The sequence below is a fragment of the Telmatherina bonti genome (genome assembly GCF_933228915.1).
Source record: "Telmatherina bonti genome assembly, chromosome: 7".
Taxonomy (NCBI): domain Eukaryota; kingdom Metazoa; phylum Chordata; class Actinopteri; order Atheriniformes; family Telmatherinidae; genus Telmatherina; species Telmatherina bonti.
This window is the reverse complement of record NC_136625.1, coordinates 21,244,871-21,266,357: the sequence shown is the minus strand read 5'-3', so window position 1 is coordinate 21,266,357 and position 21,487 is coordinate 21,244,871. Positions and strand designations below refer to the sequence as shown.

Here is a 21,487-nt window from a genome sequence, read left to right as displayed (position 1 = left end):
ACACAAGCAACAATAGCTTACAGAAGAACTCAAACTGACGCGTTTCCACTTCAACACCAGGATTAAGAAGTTTTCATTTCTCCAGCTGATGGCTTCTCTGCTGACATGTCGCCTTTTCCTTCTGATGGCAGTCCTTGTTATTGTAAGTAAACGATGCGTAATATTTTTCTTTTTACCCCTTGTATCCTGTGTTGGACATCGGGTTTTTTTTTTTCAAACAGGTGTGGCTCCTCTCAAGCGGAGAAGCAGTAGTTTGGTTTGCCACAGTTAAACCAACAAGTATTCGGCTAAATATATAAAGACAAGATATCTCCGGAGCTGTGTGTTTTTTTAGGCTACTTTACTGCGTCGTTGCGCAGTTCTTCCTCTTCAGCAAAGCTGCAACTTTCATGAATATTGAATGTTGGCCACCTGAACGTAATTCTGGTGTCACGTATCACATATATTAGTACTTTTTAAGTTAGTCTAGGTTTTCTTTCTTTCTTTTTTTTGTACTTATGTTTGGTTTGTGGGATATTAAAATGACATTTTTATTAATAAGACACAAGACCGTTTTGACTCACTTCAGCAAAATCAGGTGTTCGCTTTGAACGAACCACATCTTTCTAAAACTAGATTCCCCCTGAGGGCCACATGTAAACAGTGAAATTATCTTTGGAAACAGAGCAACAATGTGCTTCATTATTTTATAATTATTACAAATGCATGGTAATTAACTTTCTCATTTTTTCTTATTTACCTGCAGCTTGTTCCTGCAAGGGGAGAAGGAAATGGAGGGAAGTTACAGAGACGTAAAAGAGAGTGGTTTCTAGCTCCTAGACCGCTCAAGGAGAACCAAGATTACACCACCTATGACTTTATTGCTAAAGTGTGTACCTTGTTTAATTTCCCTGAGAAACTCTGATAAAACTGGCATTATTTTAAGTTTTTTTTAAACAATGTGTATCCACACATATTGTGTTCTAGGTAGAAACTTTTCAGTGTTTAAATTAAACACATCATTATTAATTTAACTAACCTAACTGTGTCTTCAAGTGAGGAATAGAGCATTTCCTCACACACCCAAACTAGCAGACCTCTGTCTTCATACTGAGTCATCTCAGACAGTTGATAATGAATTTCTTTTTCTTTCTTTTTTTCTTTTTTAGAGATTTCCACTAACACACCTACAGTATGCATCTTGTCTAGTTGGTTTTATAAATAGTAGATATTTAAGAGCAAAGTTGTCTGGATGACAAACTACCATGACATTTACATTCTTCAACAGAAATGCTGTACCAAAGCTAGATTTACACGTCCATTTTGAGATGAACAGATTTCCAGAAGTTTCATTCTACAATTTTTGGGTTTCAGATTCGCTCCGATAAGGAGAATTTTACAAAGATAATATATTCTTTAACGGGGCCTGGTGTTGATGAGCCTCCTAGGAATATATTTGGTGTTGACTCCAATACTGGTTTTGTAAAAGTCTTTGCTATTCTGGACCGAGAGACCATCTCCATGTATCGGGTAAGGGCGCTTCAAAACCTTGGTTATAAATGAGTTGTGCTGTTGAAATAAGGTTATAAAGTTGTGCAATAAATATATAATATATAAACAATTAGTGAACTGTAAGCTGTTTGTGTAATTCTTCTTTTAGTTAAAAGGGATCGCAAAATTCATCAATGGGTCCCGTGCTGAAAATGATATAGATCTTATAATTAAAGTTGAGGATGAAAATGACTGCCCACCAGTCATTACAGCAGCACAAGTTGGTTCTGTCAGTGAAGCCAGTAAAACAGGTATCTTCATATCTGCACTGCTATTTGGAAATGTGGCATAGAAAACTTCAAAAATGGTTTCATGCAGTTAAACAACTGAATTATTTGGTCATTTTTTAGGTACTGTTGTCATGAAAGTGACAGCCACCGATAAGGATGAAGAAAACACTCTCAGCTCCGCCATCTCCTACAGAATTGAAAGCCAGAGTAACATCGGTGGAATGTTTTATATCAACTCTAAAACTGGAGAAATCATGGTTCAAAAGAACACTCTAGATAGGGAGGTAAGTTGCAACTGCCCATTAATTAAAAAAGCACATGACGAAGATGCATTTTGCATTCTTCTGAAAATGTTTTTTAGATTTAATATTTGAGACAGCACTCAACTTGGTAAAAAAAAAAAAAAAATTCTGGGATCAATTAATCTGTGCATTCTAAATTTCTTTCTTTTCTTTTTTTTAGAAACAAGACGTATATAAGTTGAAAATTATTGCCTCTGACTTGAATGGACAACCCGGAGGAAACACTGGAACTGGAGAAATTGAGATTAAAATTCTGGACATTAATGACAATATTCCAACACTGGAAAAAGAATCGGTAGGTGTGAGACTACCACTGCAACCTTCTGTCCTTCTCTAAGTGCTTGTATTCTGTGTTTATATGCAATTTTTGCTATAGTACGAGGGAAGCGTGGAGGAGAATACAGTCAACGTGGAAGTTTTGAGGATAAAAGCCATCGACATGGATCTAATTCACACTGAAAACTGGGAGGCTGTGTACACCTTTGTTTCTGGTAATGAGGGGGGTCATTTCAGCATCACAACTGATTCTAAAACCAATGAGGGAATCATCATGATTACAAAGGTAAAGACCATGTGACTGTTTTTATTTCCAACAATAAAATGAAAACAGTGATTTAGATAAAAGACTATTTAAAATATCAACATGCTGACACTGTGCATTATCTCCAGGCCCTGGACTATGAGGAAGTAAAGACACTAAATTTAGCGGTGAAAGTTTCCAACAAGGCAGAGTACAACTTTGGCAGTGGGACTGTGATAGGGACCACAGCAAAGTCCTACCCCATCAAAATTAACGTCCTTAATCAGAAGGAAGGCCCCCGTTTCCAGCCAAGTGTAAAAGTGGTGACTGTCTCTGAGGACCACACGTCCATCTTCATCAACAAAGTCATTGCGACTTATGCCGCGATTGACAGTGATACACTAAAGACTGCCACCAACGTAAGGTACTGTCACTAAAAAGAGGACTTCAAAACAAAGCTGCTGTTTAATCAAACTGATTTTCCATGTTGTGGTCAATTTTAAGACTAGTCTTTAACTTTTAATGTAAAGTTTTAGCATGTTTGACTTGCTAATCGACCATTTTGCACATTCAAGCAAAACACATTGAAACATAATATAAACTGAATAGAATAACATATTTCCTTTCTTACATATTTTAAAGAGTTCATTTTCTAACACATTTTGTAAAGAATCCAAGATTTTAGTGACTATTTTGTCAGACATTTTTAAAAGGAGTCTAATCTTTTTTCTTTTTTATTTGAATTCATTTGTTATCAGATTAGTAACTTTAAGATTTTTCAGTCTAGCATTTTAACTGATTTTATAGCACAGTCAGATTTAACTGTCTTTGGCCTTGAAACTGCTCAACTACAAAGTAAAAAACTTTGTTATAACCCAGGTGAATAAATATCAGCTGGGTAATGTTCTTCTTTTTAAAGATTTTTTAACAACTGAAATCAACTGCAGTAGCAAACAGTGTGTCTCTACAACTCTATCTTAAACCAGTGTTTCTTAATCCTGGTCCTTTTAAAATAAAGTCTAAAAAAAAAAAAAAACTTACCAGAACATTTTAAAGTGTGAATCTTTCTATTCTCACAAGTGAGATGATAAGTACCTAACATTTTAAAGCCCTATGAGCTTTACAGTTAAGGTAAAATCTGAGCTGGCTGTATCTTAATACAATAATCCTGCATGTCTCTAATGTCCAGTATTCATTATCTTTTCCAGTTTTATTTTTAAAATGTGAATCGATATAAAATTTGTTGAACTGCCACTGAAAAGCTCTAAAATGTGATATGCAGCAACATTGTTCTGTTCACAATCTTTTACTTTTATCTTTATGTACATGTTTCTGCTATACGGTCAGGTATGCAAAGATCCATGATGAAGGTAACTGGTTGACTATTGATGAGAAGACAGCAGAAATCAGGTTAAATACGTTGCCTGACCGAGAGTCCAAGTTCTTGATCAATGGAACATACTATGCCAAAATTATTTGCATCACCAATGGTGAGTTCTGCAGAATAGTTTAATGTTTTTACTGCAGTCTGATCAATCGTCTCCTGAATATTAATCCATGATTTGATGTGGTTTTCAGAGACGCCCTCAAAAACAGCAACCGGAACAATAGCCATTCAGGTGGAAGACTTCAATGATCACTGTCCTGAAGTCACCTCCACATTTCAGAGCATGTGCCTTGAGGATAACGCAATTTATGTCTCAGCTGTTGACAAAGATGAGTTTCCCAATGCAGCCCCATTTGATTTTACTGTGATTCAAGGAAGCAGCAAAGAGAAGTGGACAGTTGAGCCTTTCAATGGTAAGACCTTCTGGATAGGAGAGGTTGTACTTAGCAAGTCAGTATTTAGTTCATGTTTATTTGCAAAAAAAATACATTTGTTGAGACTTGTAAGCAGTTGTCTGTGTTTTTTTTTTTTTTGAAAGAGTACCACAAAAACACTGGAGTTGCAGAATTAAATGTGTTATACGGTGCAGCTACGGTTGTTTTGCTGAGACTTATTTGACTGTCACTCGGTTTGAATGGTGCTCGTATTTATTTATTATTTTATTACAAGAACAGTGTTGTGGGAAAGGTACCAGTATCAGAACAACAAATAAACAGAAGCTTAATTACAAGTTACGAGACGTCAAAAACAGTTTCCTTTTAAGAATTTGTTAGAAGTTAAGATCTTGTCTTTCTATAGAAACCACAATCATTCTGCGAGACCAAGCCCGCTTATGGCCAGGCATCTACAAAGTGGCATTAGAGATCAAGGACCAGCAAGGAAAGTCATGTGCCAATGTCCAGGTAGTAGACGTAACAGTGTGCACATGCCTTCAAAACACTAAAACCTGTGTACAGCGGAATAAAACTACTGCAGTTTTTGGAGCAGCTGGTGTCCTGCTTCTGCTGCTGGGACTGCTGCTGCTGCTGTGTGAGTAGAATGGTTCATTTTGCCCCCTTACAATTTTTTAATGTTTACATGTTTGTAAAGTTTCTAAACACAACAAGCTGTGGCTTGGATATAAAAAATGAAGAAAGCACTAGTTACAAGTTGTAAAGATGACATATAAGTATCAAGAGGAAACTGTTTAATACTGAAAAAAGCAATTTGCTGATCTAGAATGTAGCTTTATTTGATTTGAACAATACACATGTGTAAAAATGTAATTTTCAAAGTGTAACTTGTTTGCTTTTCAGTGGTGCCCCTTCTGCTTCTCTTCTGCCTGTGTGGAAATGTGCCAGGAGACTTCAAGTCTATTCCTTTTGATACAAAACAACAACTGATTGCGTATCATACAGAGGGGCAGGGAGAAGACAAGGTACTGTCTGACTAAATAATCTCACAAAGGGTTCAAACATTTGGCTCACTGTAAACGTCCTCTCTTTGACTGGATTGTCCATGTTAACTCTCACAGGAAGTTCCGCTTCTACAAGTCCCAGTGATGGTTGAAAGTAACACACTGAATGCCAAGGACATCAACAGCTTCGGGGGAAAGGGATACCTTGGAGGTTTGGTTGAAGGAGGAGAATTAGATGGAAGAGTTGCCTTGGGTGGCGCTATGAACACCACCACTGTGACGGCTGAGAATATGCACCTGTACAACCAATATGGACATTTCAGTGGGCAAGAAGAGATGAACTTTATGGATAGAGGGATGATAGTAGGACAAGACATGAGTTTTTCCCGTTACACCGGCGGGGCCTTCAGTGGGATGGCTCTACCTGATCATTTCCTCTGGGAGTACTTTTTAACAGTGAGTATCTTCAAATTTAATGGAGATCTTTAGTCTTAGGATATCTACATATTCTGGTATGGAATAGTACATATATTTTGTAGTACTTAGCAAGATATAGAGTTTGTAACAAGCTGCAGTATACAGTTTGTAACAAGCTGCAGTTTTTTCATTGATGTTGACGTCTTATGTGTACTGTTTTTATTCATTTGCAGAAATCAAACAATGCTTCGCAGCAGTTTCAGGAGAAGGACCAGCTCCTAGTCTATGACTATGAAGGTCAAGAGTCACTGGCAGGTTCTGTAGGTTGCTGCAGCCTCCTTGATAATGAGGATGACCTTTCATTTCTTAATGATCTGGGGCCAAAATTCAAAACCTTGGCTAAGATTTGCCATGGGTCCACCCTGGAGAGTGAGTCAGTGGTTGCAGGAGTTTCTGTACCCTCGATGAGACCAGTGTCTCCTGCCATACCATCCACTTCGACCCACACGCATGTCCATACACACTCAGAAACAATCAGGGACAGGGATCGGGTAAACACCCTCCACACCTCCAATGTGGCATCTGGGTCCTCTACTTTTATCCAAGAGGAGCAAATCACTGAGAGATCCCAAGGTTCAGCAGCTGCTTCCAATGTGCGTGTTCAGGACAAAGTAATCATTCCTAATCAGACGCTGCTCATACAGCAGCCCGCCATGTACTATGCTGCTACACCCATGTATGTAGTGGATTCAAAGCCCCAGATGGTGCTTGTGACAGGAGGAACTCAGCAGGCTGTGGGTCAGCTGAGTCAAGTGGGGCTGAGTCAAGGGCTGGTGCAGGTTGGTGGCCTGCAGAGCTCTCAGGGCATGGTACTTGTTGAGGGGCGGGTTGGAATTAGCGGAGCAACAGGGCAGACAGCACAGGGCCTGTCACTAGGATCTGGCTCCAGGTCCACGCAAGTCTTAGTGGTAGAGAATGAATCCTCAGGGGGAGAGCAAGGCTTTGTCCAGACAGGACAGAGATCCACAGAGTCTGACTTGGACATAAGAGGTCAAGGTGTGCAGGCGCAATCTTTTTCACACAGTTCACACGGTTCTACGGGGTCCAATGAGGAGTCAACACTGATAACTGCGCCCAATTTGAAAGGCAGCCAGAGGGTGGTTATGCAACGGAAAAAAGTGTCTGTGACAGAGAGAACTTTTGAGTCTAACACGAGAGCCTAAATTAACCCTTTTGTTTAGCTTTCCTGCAACTTTTTTTTAAAGTAGTAAACTGGGAAGAGTTTCAACTGCTTGGCCTGAAGCTTCAGTTGGACGTTTCAGATTCTCTAACTGATAGGCACAACGCTGTGTGAAATCTGAGGGGAAAACAAGATCTTAAGAGGCATTACATGACTTCTGTTATGATAGCTTAGCAAAGGGAGTTTTTTGTATAAATGGCTATCTGTTTCTTCCATGTCTCCGCTTATGGACCAGTTAGGTACCATGCAACGGCTTTCAAAGCTCTGCAGTTTTATTTCCGTAACAGCAAAGAAAAAACAATGCTAACTTTCTGTTTATTTACCTCCTATCCCACAAAAGATATCTTTTGTGGGATAACAAGATGTGTGCCTTCCATGCCTATCCCAGCTCCCAGCCTGCTATCCCTCCTTATAAAAGTTGTAAAGTTACCATTTAGCAATCAACTGAAAAACTGAATGAGCTATGAGAACAATGTTCCCTGAATGCAGCTTATTAAAGACAATAAACTGTTCTTAGCTATGCATAAAAAACAGAAGGTGTGCATTCCTGAAGTGTATCATAAAGCACGTGTTAAGTGCCAAAGCAATAGACATTTTGTATTATAGCATAATTTCATATTTCTTACAAGTTTATAGTATTTTGTGCCGTAAGTACAGCATGTGTGTGTGTGGGGTGTGTGTGTGTGTGTGTGGATTGTCAGAATAACAAAAGGAGAGCTTGCAAAGCACTGAAAGACTTTTGTTGGTGTGACACTGATACTGCTGTTATCAAGATGTATTTTGGTTCTTATGCTGTAGAAATGTTGCCATGCACTAGTAAAGCAGTCTGAGAATATATTTTATGTTTTTGAAGTTTTGCACCTGGTGTCATAATAAAATCAAACAAATACATAGTTACTAATTTGTTTTCTGTCAATCATGAATGTTATGTTAAATTAAGCAATGTGTGTAAAATCTTTTAATAAGAAGATTTTGAAATCTTGCCGAAATATTGAAGGTATGGGGGATGAAAAGTTTGTCTTGGATATCTTTTAAAATAAAATGTCTTTTTTATCTAAAATTTATCCACCTGTTTTTCTTACATTGATATGCAGGTATAAAAACTGAATAATTCTAATGTATGCTTTGTATGGACAGTTAAACGCACTTGTAGCACCATGCAAATATTTGTTTCAGCCGAGACTTTTAGAAGCTTTCATCATTTGTATATTCCCTCCCTATGCATTCTCATGTTCAGTTTGCAGCAGCTCCACAGATATAACACCAAACTGGATATAGGAAGCTATTAATAAGAGACAAAACCTGAAATATACATTTCAACAAGGAAAAAATCAGCTCCAGGCTAATTAAAACTGCATATTGGAAAATGGAATAAAAAAAGCTTTTTTTTATTTTAATTAATTTTATCATGAAGTTCTGTATCTGTATATTTATTCCCTTCCTTTAATTCTCTTCTAATTGTTTTTAAATCTTTTTGATCTTAGTTTTATTTTCTAACTCTACTGATTTCCTAAGAGGATCCTTCATGCAGGTGGCTTTGCCTGCTTAGTCTGCGTGCGGTTATATTTTATTATTTCCTTGTGTTATCGGCAATGTTATGTGTTTTCTGTCATTGGGACTACTGATGGAAATTAGCATTTAGCTTAATCTGGTATATTTACAGCCATTTTTTTTCCTGTTCATCAATATCCAGAGACCCATTCATATAAACAAAGTAAAAATGTTTGTGCAGAATGGGGGTAGGAGTGGGTGAGGAGAGTAAGTTGTGTGCTTTGAAGTTGCTCTCATGTTCTTGGTGTGAAAGTTTCTCTGAATGTTCTTATTGAACTGCTGTGACGGACTGGCGACCAGTCCATGGCATACCCTGCTTCTCGCCTGTTTATTCCTAGGATACGCTCCAGCCCCCGTGGCCATAAATTGCACTAAGCTGTAGATAAAAAGAATGAATAAATGTATAAATTACTTTTAAAATTGTAAAGCACTTTGTGTTGCTATGTGCATGAAAACACTTTATAAGTTTGACTGGATTATAGTTCCTGGATATTAGCTGCATTTTATTGCAAATAGTGTATAGGTTCAGGGAGGCTGAGGTTAGAAACATCTTAAACATCCTAAAGAGGGAGGTTCACATTTCATTGTAAGGCCTGTAAAGCAAACAGTAGCTGTACTGTGTCCAACAATAGGTTTCTCTGTAAGGGAGCTCACCCAAAAACGGTTCAGTCAGCTTTCACACAGGAAGAGTAGAAAGAGGAAAATCAGGTTTCAGACACTGATAATGCAGGTCAGTGGCTGAAATTGAGATTTGGCAGGTTAATGCTTTTATGTTTTCATCTTGGAATTCATCTTTTAAAAGCAGACATAGTTTGTATGTTGTGTTGTTAAAAAAAAAAAAAAAAAAAAGAAAAAACTTTAACCAGAACTGGTGAGAGAGAGAGCGCTCTACGCCGCTTGGATGGTCCCCTTTGTTTGTCCTGCTGGGCCCAAGATGGCTGGTTCATTCTGTCAAAGCTTGTTGGAGATAAGAACCCAAATGCAGAGACGAGAGGCAGGGATGCAGGATCAAGACTGTTTAATGTGGCTCAGATGGAACTCAGGGATCAAACACAATGAAATAGCAAAGTAAAGCAACAAGTGAGGGCTATAAAAACTGCCCAAAACAAGACACGGGTGACACAGAACAACTAACAGGTGAAACTAACGAACATAGAACAAGGCTAACCAGAAAACAAGACACAGGGGAACTAAACAGGAAAAACTACTAAATAAGACGGGAAACATAAACTAAGACACAATAAGTCCAAATCATGACAGGATGGCAGGAGTTGTAGGACAAAAGTGTCTCATTTGCTCCTGTAGATTAAACTGTAGCCCTCTCTCAGAGGAACTTAGCTTTGTCTGGCCTTCTTCATCTCATGTAAAAGTTGTGGCAATCACAAAGCCACAGAAATCCACATTGAAGGTTGCTATTAAAGTTCCAGCATTTTTACAGCTCCCTTTACATTTGTTTGTCGAAACGCCACTAAGTGAAGGTTCATGCTGTTCACAAAATATTCTTCCTCTGGGCAAAACACAAACAGGAGTTCATCCACTTTTTTCTGTTCCTTGTGTGTGTGTGTGTTTTTACCACCTTTGCAAAACACATAACTCATCCCTGAAGCACATGTTTTGCATTAGCTGTCAGAAGAAGCATTCTTGCCTTCTTGGGTGTGTCTGGGGTGGGTCATAATCTGAAGAAGTCTGAGACAGAACTTTCTCAGACAGCTTTCACTTTATCTGTCTCTCTGAATAGGATTGCGACATGTTTCTTGACAGAAGGCCCAGTCATCTGATTGTTATCTCATGCATCACATTCTTAACTTATCAGTGATCAGTTTGCATTTTGACGCTCTCACGTTACATTTTTCAGGAAGACTTATTGCTCCACAGAGCATCTCTGGTGCATGTCGGGCTGATGCCTAAATTATGCAATAGATCAAGATGTCATGGTGGCTGTGTTCATTCAAAAAACATACCTCTCTAAACTCATACCACAAGAATCCATCAAGTCAATCATTTCTCATGCTATTATTATGTTATATGCTTTTATGCAAGGAAAGGGACTAAAAGGTAAATAATTTGACCAGAAGTGAAGCTATTGAGCCAAATCATTAATATTTTAATCTCTTTTTGGGTATATTATAGTTTAATGATAGTAATGTACAGAACTTGCACAAGAACCTGTACCATACATGACATATCAAGTTCTGCTAAAATGGCTTACAATGTTATTTAGGTATTGTAAAAATGTATCATTTTTCTTAGAACCTGTTATATTTTTCTACATAAAGAAAAACAAAAAACAGTTCTCAGTTACTTTCAATGAATTATTTTTTGAGGGTGTAAATGAATTCACGGTAAACTGTCATTTCCCCAGTTTGCGGTCATTAAAAAACTTGTCAATCACTGCAGACATGTGATTCACAAGCACTTTAAATATTCAGTAATTCTTGGACAAAATAGTGCACTTTGACAAAAAAAAGTTGCTAAAACAAGCTTTGGCTAATCAGGTAAATACAGAGACTGGTTAACTGTTTTCTGAACCTTAATGTGTTTGGAATTTTATTGTTTCATTCATTCATTTTCTGAACCACTTAATCCAATTCAGGGTCGCGGGGAAGCTGGAGGCTATCCCAGCTGGCTTTGGGTGACAGGCAGGATACACCCTGGACAGCTCGCCAGTCCATCGCAGAATTTTATTGTTTGCACAATATAAATGAAATGATTAAGATTCTAACTTGTAAAGAAAAGCAGAGATACCAGTAATAAAGGATTACTTAGGATTTCAGCACTTTTTTTTTTAGGATTCCCAAACATATTGTCAGATATTATGATGTAGGAACAATAATAACTGAACATGTCCGAAAAAGAGTGGAGACTGTACTGCATATCTCGTAGTACAGTATCCAATTGTCAACAAATTGAAATAAATCAAGAGAAGCTTTTCAAACAATTTTACTTTTTGTAACCGTTTAAAGGAAGCACGAAGCATGGTTTGGATTTTTTATTTGAGACCATTGACCATAAATGCACGATAAAGTGGATGGTACAAAACTGTGATAAGGACAAGACTGTAGTTGTTTTTTGTTGTTTTTTTTTACTTGCAAAGCATGACTTGGTGAAACTAACACTACAGTAATTGCATATTTCAGATTCTAACAGGACTCAATAGCTTTGTCAGTATAAGCAATGTCTAAATGCAGAATTATTTGTCTGAACAGCATTTCATCATGACCTGGGCAGTACAATATTTGTTGAACATCTGCATCTCTACTATACGTCATATTATCTCTCTGCACTTTGCCAGCAACAGCTTTTATTTAAAAAAAATGATTCAGTGTCATGTCAGTGTTTTGTAATTAGTGGCGAACATCGTGGCGGACCTCTTCCTCATCTTCTATCTCATCTTCTTCATATTCGCCCATTTCATCAGCTGTGGCATCTTGGTACTGCTGGTACTCAGACACCAGGTCATTCATGTTGCTCTCAGCCTCAGTGAACTCCATCTCATCCATTCCCTCTCCAGTGTACCAGTGGAGGAAGGCCTTGCGGCGGAACATGGCGGTGAACTGCTCAGAGATTCTCCTGAACAGCTCTTGGATGGCCGTGCTGTTGCCAATGAAGGTGGCAGACATCTTAAGACCCCGTGGAGGGATGTCGCAAACGGCAGTCTTGACATTGTTGGGAATCCATTCCACAAAGTAGCTGCTGTTCTTGTTCTGGACGCTCAACATCTGCTCATCCACTTCCTTCATCGACATACGGCCACGGAAGATGGCTGCCACTGTGAGGTAGCGTCCGTGACGGGGGTCACATGCTGCCATCATGTTCTTGGCATCGAACATTTGCTGGGTGAGCTCTGGCACTGAGAGGGCACGATACTGCTGGCTGCCCCTGCTTGTGAGAGGCGCAAAGCCTGGCATGAAAAAATGCAAGCGGGGGAAGGGCACCATGTTGACGGCTAGCTTACGGAGGTCAGCGTTAAGTTGGCCAGGGAAGCGCAGGCAGGTGGTCACACCACTCATGGTGGCTGACACCAGATGGTTTAGGTCTCCATAGGTGGGTGTGGTCAGCTTCAAAGTGCGGAAGCAGATATCATACAGAGCCTCATTGTCAATACTGAAGGTCTCATCTGTGTTTTCCACTAGCTGGTGGACAGAGAGGGTGGCGTTGTAAGGCTCCACTACAGTATCAGAGACTTTAGGGGAAGGCATGACACTGAAGGTGTTCATGATGCGATCCGGGTATTCCTCACGAATCTTGCTGATGAGCAGTGTGCCCATCCCTGAGCCTGTGCCCCCACCCAAAGAGTGGGTGAGCTGAAAGCCCTGGAGGCAGTCACAGTTCTCAGACTCCTTTCTCACAACATCCAAGACTGAATCCACCAGTTCAGCTCCTTCTGTGTAGTGACCCTTGGCCCAGTTATTTCCAGCTCCACTTTGACCTGCATGAAGTGGTTTAAAGACCGTTAATGTTGAGAAAATAGAGTTTGAGTTCAAATTTACATCAAAGTTGTTGTTTTTTTTTCTTTTAAATCAATGTGTCAGCTGATTGTCATGACATTTTGGACGTACAATCTAGATCTACTAAAGATAATTCAAATGACCCATAAAACTGGGAATTTAATCAAATAAGAGCTTTTAATTTTTCAAAAATATGTCTTCATTAGCTTGATGCAGCTTGAAAATAATTTTCTGTTTGTGTTTTATTATTATTCTGTCTTTTACTTGTGGTTCATCGGAACTAATCACATGACACTCCATCCAACACCGCCAAAGAGATTGTTGCTTGCGTTGACAGCATTTCATGACGAGTATAAATGATCAGAAAGCTTTGTCATGTTCACCTTTGCTTGAGCAGAAAACCAACAAATGATTCTCTAATCATAAACTTAAGTGAAAATAGAAACTACAATATTCAAGATTTGCAAAATATTTATGAAAAACAAAGTAAAAAACTGATAACTCTAAATCATTACTAGTGATAGCAAATGACCAAATAATTACAGTGTGAACAAAAAGTAACCTTATACTGGCTAAAAATTAACATAATGACACAAGAGAAATTTGCATATCACCATGGAGACGTTGACGTTGAGCTTAAGTCACCAGTACAACTCAGTGAAACCTTACATCAGTGATCAGAACTCCATAAGCTCTCTGGGCAAATCTGACAACTAAAATTATACAATTAGTATCATGTCTACAAAGCCATGGTGGATAATTAATCTGTCATCACCTATTCATTACGGCCAATTGATGAACATATATTTACTGGTAAAAAGAAATAGTCAATTCTGTGCTGCAGTGTTTGGGTTCTCTTTTAATTTGAACTCCACATTACTTACTGCTTTTTTTATTCGTCGTCCTCTCCATTTTGCTAAGTCACTAGAGCTTTCTCCGTCTGACAAGGCTGCATGTGGCCAATTCATCACAGTATTGGCAGTTCTCTAAGTGACTGCAGAGGCATTGTACTTGCAATACAGTGCTGTGCAATGCTCTCAGGTGGAACTAAGCCCAGCTTGATGGGATGTGACAGCAGTTGCTGACATGATGCTGCATGTGCAGTTGATTCAGGATGCATGTTGACATTTGGATTTACCATCCACTCACCAAAGACAAAGTTATCAGGCCTGAAAAGCTGCCCAAATGGTCCAGAGCGAACTGAATCCATGGTTCCTGGCTCCAGGTCCACCAGGATGGCACGAGGCACAAATTTACTGCCTTTGAACAGGAGGGAAACAAGGAGAGGTAATAGACTGAAGACTGAAGTAAGATATCAACAGCCTCATGATGACATTTCCATGAAGACACAACATCATTTGTGAGCTACAAGCAAAAATGTATTTAATTTGATTCTTAAAAGCAGTTACACTTACCTAAACATAAATATATGGGGATGTTTGCTAAAGGAAAAAGTCTTTTCTTTTTCTTGCACTTTACTGTGCTCCACCCTCTCTGCCTGTGACACATACAGAAAGCAAACTGCTGCAGCATGCTGCACTGCTTATTCTGGACTAGCAGGGCTTCCAAATTGCTGAGCTCTGCAGAGTCTGTTCAGAGGTGTTGCTTTCTGCTATAAATATCATTCTTATTCTCACTGCATAACTTTTAGGTTTACCTGAGTTTTTAGAAATTATGGCAGTCTTCTATTTTTTTTTTTTTTTTTTTTAATCACAATTTGGTAATTTAGATGTTCAGTCCTCATGCATTAGTGACCCACTGAGAGATGCTGATGACTGCATGCAACATGGAAACAAAGGATCAATAATGCCTGCTGCTGGGGAACAGGATAGGGGTAGACATCTGCTCATGCAGGCCTTCATTTATACAACATACAGCTCAATCCTATCCCAGGCTACTCCTGGAGTTAAATGCGTTCCTTTCAAAAAGCTTCAGTCTACATGATGAAACACATAAACAAAAGTGACACATGATTGATGCATCTTAATTCATCAGCAAATGCCTGCATGGGTAATGTACAGAAGGTCAGAACAACAATGCGGGGGGGGGGGGGGGGGGGGTTATGGATGACCTTCGGCATGTCACACCAATAACATAAGATAGTGAGGTGACACTAGGATGAAGCTCTGGAGGCCAGCTATACAGAGACTGCAGATACCTGTACTCCCTAGAGACAGAGAGAAGGAGAGGGGAAAGGAAGGAACACAGAGAGAGGTAGATTTTAGCAGGCGCTCCGTCCTAATTTTTCTTTTTTTCCCCTAGTATTAGAAGGCTCTACTTTCCCCTGCAGCTAAATCAGTGACACAGAAAGACTGGCATTTAAATGAGGCCTGTCTAACATGAGGCCATGCATGGACAATAATGAAGAACATATCATGGCTTTATGTGAGTAAATGATTATGATACAAACAAGTGACTTTATGAAATAAAACCTTGGAAATGACATTTTTGGTACCTGATGCCTCGTTGTAGTAGACATTTATCCTCTCCAGCTGCAGGTCACTGTCACCTTGGTAACTGCCAGTGGGATCGATCCCATGCTCATCACTTATCACCTCCCAGAACTAAAACAAAACAAACAGATTTCTATCACCTGACATTGTTGGGGGAAGTTTGGAGTAAAAAAAATAGCATAAAAACATTTTAAACCAAGTGCACAAGGCTTCCTCCTTTCTTTCTTTCTCCCCCCCCTTTTTTTGAATTAGCCTTTGCACCAGATGGCAAAATGTCACGCAGCAGTTGGGACCACGTCGCTGCAGCTGCCTCAGAAGCCCAGAGACTGAACCCCACCCTGAATCACCTTTATAAGACATTGATAGTTTTTTTTTGTTTTTTAAGGAAAAAAAATCTCTGGTTCCAAGAGAAGCCAGGCGTGTTCTTTAAATGACTCGACTTTTCATAGAAACCTAAAATAAATGGGGAAATGATGCGTGCACAGAACGGAATAAGAATATTTAGCTTATACCTTCGCGCCAATCTGATTTCCACATTGTCCAGCCTGGATGTGAACGATTTCCCTCATGGTGATGCGAGCAGAGAGCTTCCTTTCTCGACTTAACCGGGGTCCACTCTTCAGTCTGTTGCTGTTGTGTTTCTCAGCATCAGCATTTGCTTCATTTCTTGGCTGAACGTTGAGCCGGCGAGATAGATAAACGTGCTGCTGGTCAGATGACGTTAGCGCGGCGCAGCATCTCTTTCAGCCAATAGGAGCGTTCCGGTTTGATGCAGTGGACCGAAAGATCATGCCGCATCATCCTACTGACATCACCCTGTCCCATGCAGGGGAATATTTTACCATCTTTTTGCTGGATCGAGGCAGTTCTGTACAGTTCTGTTAATTGTTTGCACCGCCAGGAAATATCAGAGCCTGGTCGGTGTGATAAGGAAGACTGCAGCTGCAGTAGCTGATTCTAATGTTTAGTGAACTGCCTGTAAAACTCACCTATAATGCTACTTTGCTTTATATAAAATGTTACCACCCGATTTGACTCATTTAAATGTGCTCATAAAAAAAGGAGGTGTAGTCATATAGCCCCCTCTTTTTTTTAGTTTTACATAGTCCCACCTCAGTTTGGCTGTTGATTGTTACCAATAGAATTAGCACTAAATACAACTAACGTCTGAAAATTCAATAAAATGTTTATCACCATTAAACAGTGACATTAGCAAATTTCCATAAATTTGAGAAAGAATGCTAATATATAAGCTACACAGTTATTGTCACCTAAAGCAAACATATGGATGCTGAAACAGTGGCATTTTCTAAATAATTCTTTCAACCTCTATGCATCCAAAAAATGTTTTCCAAGAAGTTCTTGCCAATGATTTTTAAGTGTGCTGTTTAATTAAAAGAATTCCAGTGATGTGGTTTTGATCTACCTTTCTAACATCACATCTTGCCATTTTGACAAGTGAAAACAAAGTGTCCTGTTCAGGTGCATGGCCACAACTTCCATTATGTTGTTTGCACACATTAGTAATGCATAAAAATGGCTTAACAACCTCATCTCCATGTCTTTGTAAGCCACAGCCACAACTTAACATGTGGTCACAAACATATCACATAACTAATTTGTGGTTGAGAGGCATGTCTGTAGACCCGGAGTGTTGTAGTGTAGGACAAACAAGGACCCAAGTGCAGATTGGATGTGGATACTAGGACAGGTTTATTGTTCTCCTGGGCAGAATGGTAGGTGGCCAGGCAGGCAGGTTGACGGGCAGGCAGGCAGGTTGACGGGCAGGCAGGCAGGTTGACGGGCAGGCAGGCAAGAATCATGCACTGGTGACAGAACAGACAGTTGTGAAACAAGCAGTTTAAATTCTTAAGCAGAAATGCTGCAATGGCCGAGAGCTGTTACCACAGATGAAACAACAATCAGGCGATGACTGGTGAACTGAGCTGGCCTTTTATCTTGCTGCTGCTGATTTCCCGATGAGAACCTGGTGTGGACTTGATTGCCAGGGAAACAGGCACACCCACTGCAGCACAGGTCAGAGCAGGAACCACAACAGTACCCCCCCCCCTCCACGGGAGCCACCGGGCGACCGAAACTTCTCCGGATGAGCTTGACGAAAATCCCGGACCAGGGATGCATCCAGAATAAATGAGCGCGGAACCCAGGCACGCTCCTCAGGACCATACCCCTCCCAGTCCACCAGAAACTGGAAGCCACGACCCCGACGCCGCACATCCAGGAGACGCCGGACAGAATAGGCAGGGCGACCCGCCACAAGCCGGGCGGGAGGAGGGGGTCTGGAAGGAGGGACGAGAGAACTAGAGGAAACAGGCTTGAGTTGGGAGACATGGAAAGAAGGGTGGACTCTCATGGAACTGGGGAGTTTCAGTTTGACCACGGTGGGATTAATGATCCGCTCAACCTCAAAAGGACCCAAAAAGCGGGGGGCCAACTTCTTGGCATCAGTACGCAATGGAATGTTCTTTGCTGATAACCAAACCTTTTGGCCAGGTGCGTAATGGGGTCCAGGAGTCCGATGACGATCCGCCATGCGGCGGGTACGTACGGAGGCACGAAGGAGCGCAGTTCGAGCCTTCCTCCAAATCCGTCGGCAACGGCGGATGTGTAGCTGGACCGACGGCACAGAAACCTCCTCCTGTGCTGGAAACAGAGGCGGCTGATATCCCAGGGAGCATTCGAAAGGTGATAAGCCTGAAGCAGAAGAGGTAAGGGAGTTGTGAGCATACTCTACCCAGTCCAGATGGTCACACCAGGAGGAGGGGTTGGACTCAGCCACACATCTCAGGGCAGTTTCCAGATCCTGATTAGACCTCTCAGCCTGGCCATTGGTCTGGGGATGGAAACCAGACGACAGGCTCACAGTGGCCCCGAGTGAGTGACAAAACGACTTCCATACCTGGGATGTAAATTGGGGTCCTCTGTCTGATACTATGTCTGTGGGCAGACCATGGAGCCGAAAGACATGATGAACAAGTAAGTTGGCTGTCTCCTTGGCAGTAGGAAGTTTGGGAAGGGCAATAAAGTGAACAGCTTTGGAAAAGTGATCAACAACTGTGAGGATGGTGGTGTTACCTCTTGAGGCTGGAAGACCAGTGACGAAGTCCAGAGCAATGTGCGACCAGGGTCTGCTTGGAACAGGTAATGGACGAAGAAATCCCGCAGGTGGCTGATGTGATGACTTACTGCGTGCACACGTCGTACAGGCTGCAACAAACTCCCGGACATCTTTATCCATTGTGGGCCACCAGAATCTGCGTCTCAGAAAAGAAAGTGTTCGCGCAGAACCAGGGTGGCATGCTAGGCGGGAGGAATGTCCCCACTGGAGGACTTGGGAACGTACAGAATTGGGGACATAAAGGCGGTTACGGGGACCTGTGCCAGGGTCAGGCTGTTGCTGTTGGGCCTCTCTAACCCTGTCCTCCACCTCCCAGGAAACAGCGGCTACAACACAGGTTGCAGGTAAGATGGTATCAGGTGAAACTGCAGTCTTGGGTGGAAATTGGCGAGAGAGAGAGTCCGGTTTCTGGTTTTTGGACCCAGGTCTGTATGACAGCGTGAAGTGGAATCAATTGAAGAAAAGAGACCAACGGGCCTGTCGGGGATTCATTTGTCTAGCAGACTGTAGGTATTCCAGGTTCTTATGGTCAGTCCAGATGAGGAATGGCACTTTGGATCCCTCCAACCAATGGCGCCACTGCTCCAGGGCGAGTTTGATGGCTAAGAGTTCCCTATCACCGACATGGTAGTTCTGCTCAGCTGGTGTTAGACGTCGAGAGAAAAAGGCACAAGGATGTAACTTCTGAGACTCTGGGGATCGTTGGGACAAGACAGCTCCAACGCCGACATCTGAAGCATCAACCTCCACCACAAATTGATGGTTGAGATCAGGGTGGAAGAGGACAGGAGCAGTGGTGAATAGATCCTTTAACTTGACAAAAGCCTGAGCCGCCGGCTCAGACCAGACAAATGGGACTGTAGGCGATGTAAGTTTTGTCAGGGGAGCTGCGATGCGGCTATAATTGCGAATGAATCTGCGATAAAAATTAGCAAAACCCAAGAAACGTTGCAGCTGCTTGACAGAAGTTGGGACTGGCCATTCGGTAACAGCTTTGACCTTCTCAGGGTCTGCTCAGACCTGCCCACTCTCAAAAATGTATCCGAGAAAAGAAACAGTGTTCTTATGAAAATCACACTTCTCGGCCTTAACGAATAGGCGATTCTCCAGAAGTCTCTGCAGGACTTGTCGGACATGTTGTATATGTTCGGCGAGGTTGTGGGAAAAGATGAGGATATCGTCTAAATAGACGAAAACAAAACGGTTCAGGAAGTCTCTCAGCACATCATTAACTAAGGCTTGGAAAACAGCAGGGGCATTACAAAGTCCAAAAGGCATGACTCGATACTCAAAATGGCCGAGTGGGGTCTTGAAGGCTGTCTTCCACTCATCTCCCTCTTTTATCCTGACCAGATGATATGCGTTGCGGAGATCTAGCTTTGTGAAGATTGTTGAGCCATGGAGAGAGTTGAAGGCAGACTCAAGAAGTGGCAGAGGATACTTATTCTTTATGGTTATAGCATTTAATCTCCGGTAGTCAATACAAGGCCGAAGAGAACCATCCTTCTTAGATACAAAGAAAAAACCTGCGCCAACAGGGGAAGAAGAAGGTCTAATTAAACCAGCAGCCAGCGAATCCGAAATATATTTCTCCATGGCCTCAGTCTCTGGCTTAGAAAGATTGTACAGATGACTGGCTGGCAACGGAGCCCCAGGTAACAAGTCTATGGCGCAGTCATATGGTCGGTGAGGAGGAAGAGAAAGGGCCCTCTCTTTACTGAACACCTCAGCGAGGTCATGGTAGGCTAGAGGAATGTCTGACAAATCCTTAGAAGTGGGGCAATGACTGGTAGTGGTTATACCAGATGGGACGGCAGAGTGAAGACAAGTTGCATGACAATAAGAACTCCAGTTAATAATCCTCCCAGTAGTTCAATCCAGATGGGGATTGTGTAACGATAACCAGGGGTGTCCTAAAACCAGGGGTGAATTTGGTGAGTTTACAACAAAGAAACTAATAAACTCCTGGTGATTTCCCGAAACAATTTGTTTAACCGGAACAGACTCTTGGGTGATGGAGTAAAGAATGCTACCATCCAGAGCCCGGGCAGAAACAGGAGGGAAGAGAGATTCCAAGTCTAGATTAATCCTTGCAGCCCATTCCTTGTCAATAAAGTTTGCTTCAGCTCCAGAATCCACTAAAGCCTGTACTGGATGAGAGAAACCCTTGACATATAGCACCGCTGGAATGAGTGTCTTTGTGTGGGGAATTACCCTTGGAGTGGTGGTCGTCAGTACTCCCACAGCTACTGACGACCCAGATCTTTTGGCCGTTCTGTGCAGACAGCTCTCTGGTGTCCCGGTCTTCCACAATAAAAACAAACGCCGGTGTCCCTCCTCCTCTGTCGTTCCTCCGTGGACAGATGAGCTCGGCCCAGCTGCATGGGCTCCTCGGACTGTGTTGTGCTAGGAAGGGAAGGGCGGACCGCTCCGATGGTGGAGCCGGGAAAATACAGCTCAGAACGAGTCTGCCGCTCTCTGTCTCTCTCCCGTAAGCGGTTGTCCAGCCTTATTGAGAGGGAAACCAGGTCGTCCAGGGAATCTGATGCATCACGGGTGGCAAGCTCATCCTTAAGCCGGCTGCTTAAACCATTTGTGAAGATTCCACAAAGAGCCTGATCATTCCAGCCCGAATCCGCAGCCGCAGTCCTGAAATCCACAGCAAACTCAGCAACACTCATTTTTCCTTGTCGGAGATTAATCAGCCGCTTAACGGCATCGCCCCCTCTCACTGGATGGTCAAACACCTTCTTCATCTCATCCATAAAAGCTGGATAAGACATGTGCCTGAAACCCTGCCGTTCAAACGCTGCTTCTGCCCATGACAAAGCCTTGCCCTCCAGAAGTCCGATGACGTAGGAGATCTTGGATTTG

The 21,487-nt window shown here is 41.6% G+C and overlaps 2 protein-coding genes across 5 annotated transcripts; one reads left to right on the top strand and one right to left on the bottom strand.

Annotated features, from left to right (window-relative positions):
* The first annotated feature begins 6 nt into the window (after window positions 1-6).
* Window positions 7-8,002, top strand: LOC306757911 (desmoglein-2-like protein). The gene is made up of 14 exons (XM_079243098.1): window positions 7-142; window positions 746-868; window positions 1,354-1,509; window positions 1,640-1,781; window positions 1,881-2,044; window positions 2,223-2,357; window positions 2,439-2,624; window positions 2,732-3,006; window positions 3,930-4,072; window positions 4,161-4,382; window positions 4,768-4,998; window positions 5,265-5,386; window positions 5,483-5,821; window positions 6,016-8,002. Exons 1-14 carry the CDS (start codon window positions 89-91, stop codon window positions 7,003-7,005), a joined length of 3,282 nt encoding a protein of 1,093 aa, XP_079099224.1. The 5' UTR covers window positions 7-88; the 3' UTR covers window positions 7,006-8,002.
* Window positions 8,003-11,917: 3,915 nt separating this feature from the next.
* Window positions 11,918-16,043, bottom strand: LOC306758333 (tubulin beta-2A chain; the record flags this gene model as incomplete). Of its 4 annotated transcripts, none has more annotated exons than XM_079243637.1 (4): window positions 11,918-13,002; window positions 14,171-14,316; window positions 15,428-15,585; window positions 15,987-16,043. In XM_079243637.1, 4 exons carry the CDS (start codon window positions 16,041-16,043, stop codon window positions 11,918-11,920), a joined length of 1,446 nt encoding a protein of 481 aa, XP_079099763.1. The 4 variants fall into 4 exon arrangements, with proteins under 4 accessions (XP_079099763.1, XP_079099764.1, XP_079099765.1 ...); XM_079243638.1 differs by having other exon boundaries at window positions 14,171-14,323; window positions 15,477-15,585; XM_079243639.1 differs by having other exon boundaries at window positions 14,171-14,281; window positions 15,477-15,585.
* Window positions 16,044-21,487: the final 5,444 nt, after the last annotated feature.

Coding starts and splice junctions, on each gene's coding strand:
- LOC306757911 (XM_079243098.1), top strand. CDS start 89: ATGGCTTCTCTGCTGACATGTCGCCTTTTCCTTCTGATGGCAGTCCTT. Junction 143..745: donor TGATGGCAGTCCTTGTTATT/GTAAGTAAACGA, acceptor ATTTACCTGCAG/CTTGTTCCTGCAAGGGGAGA. Junction 869..1,353: donor CCTATGACTTTATTGCTAAA/GTGTGTACCTTG, acceptor TTTGGGTTTCAG/ATTCGCTCCGATAAGGAGAA.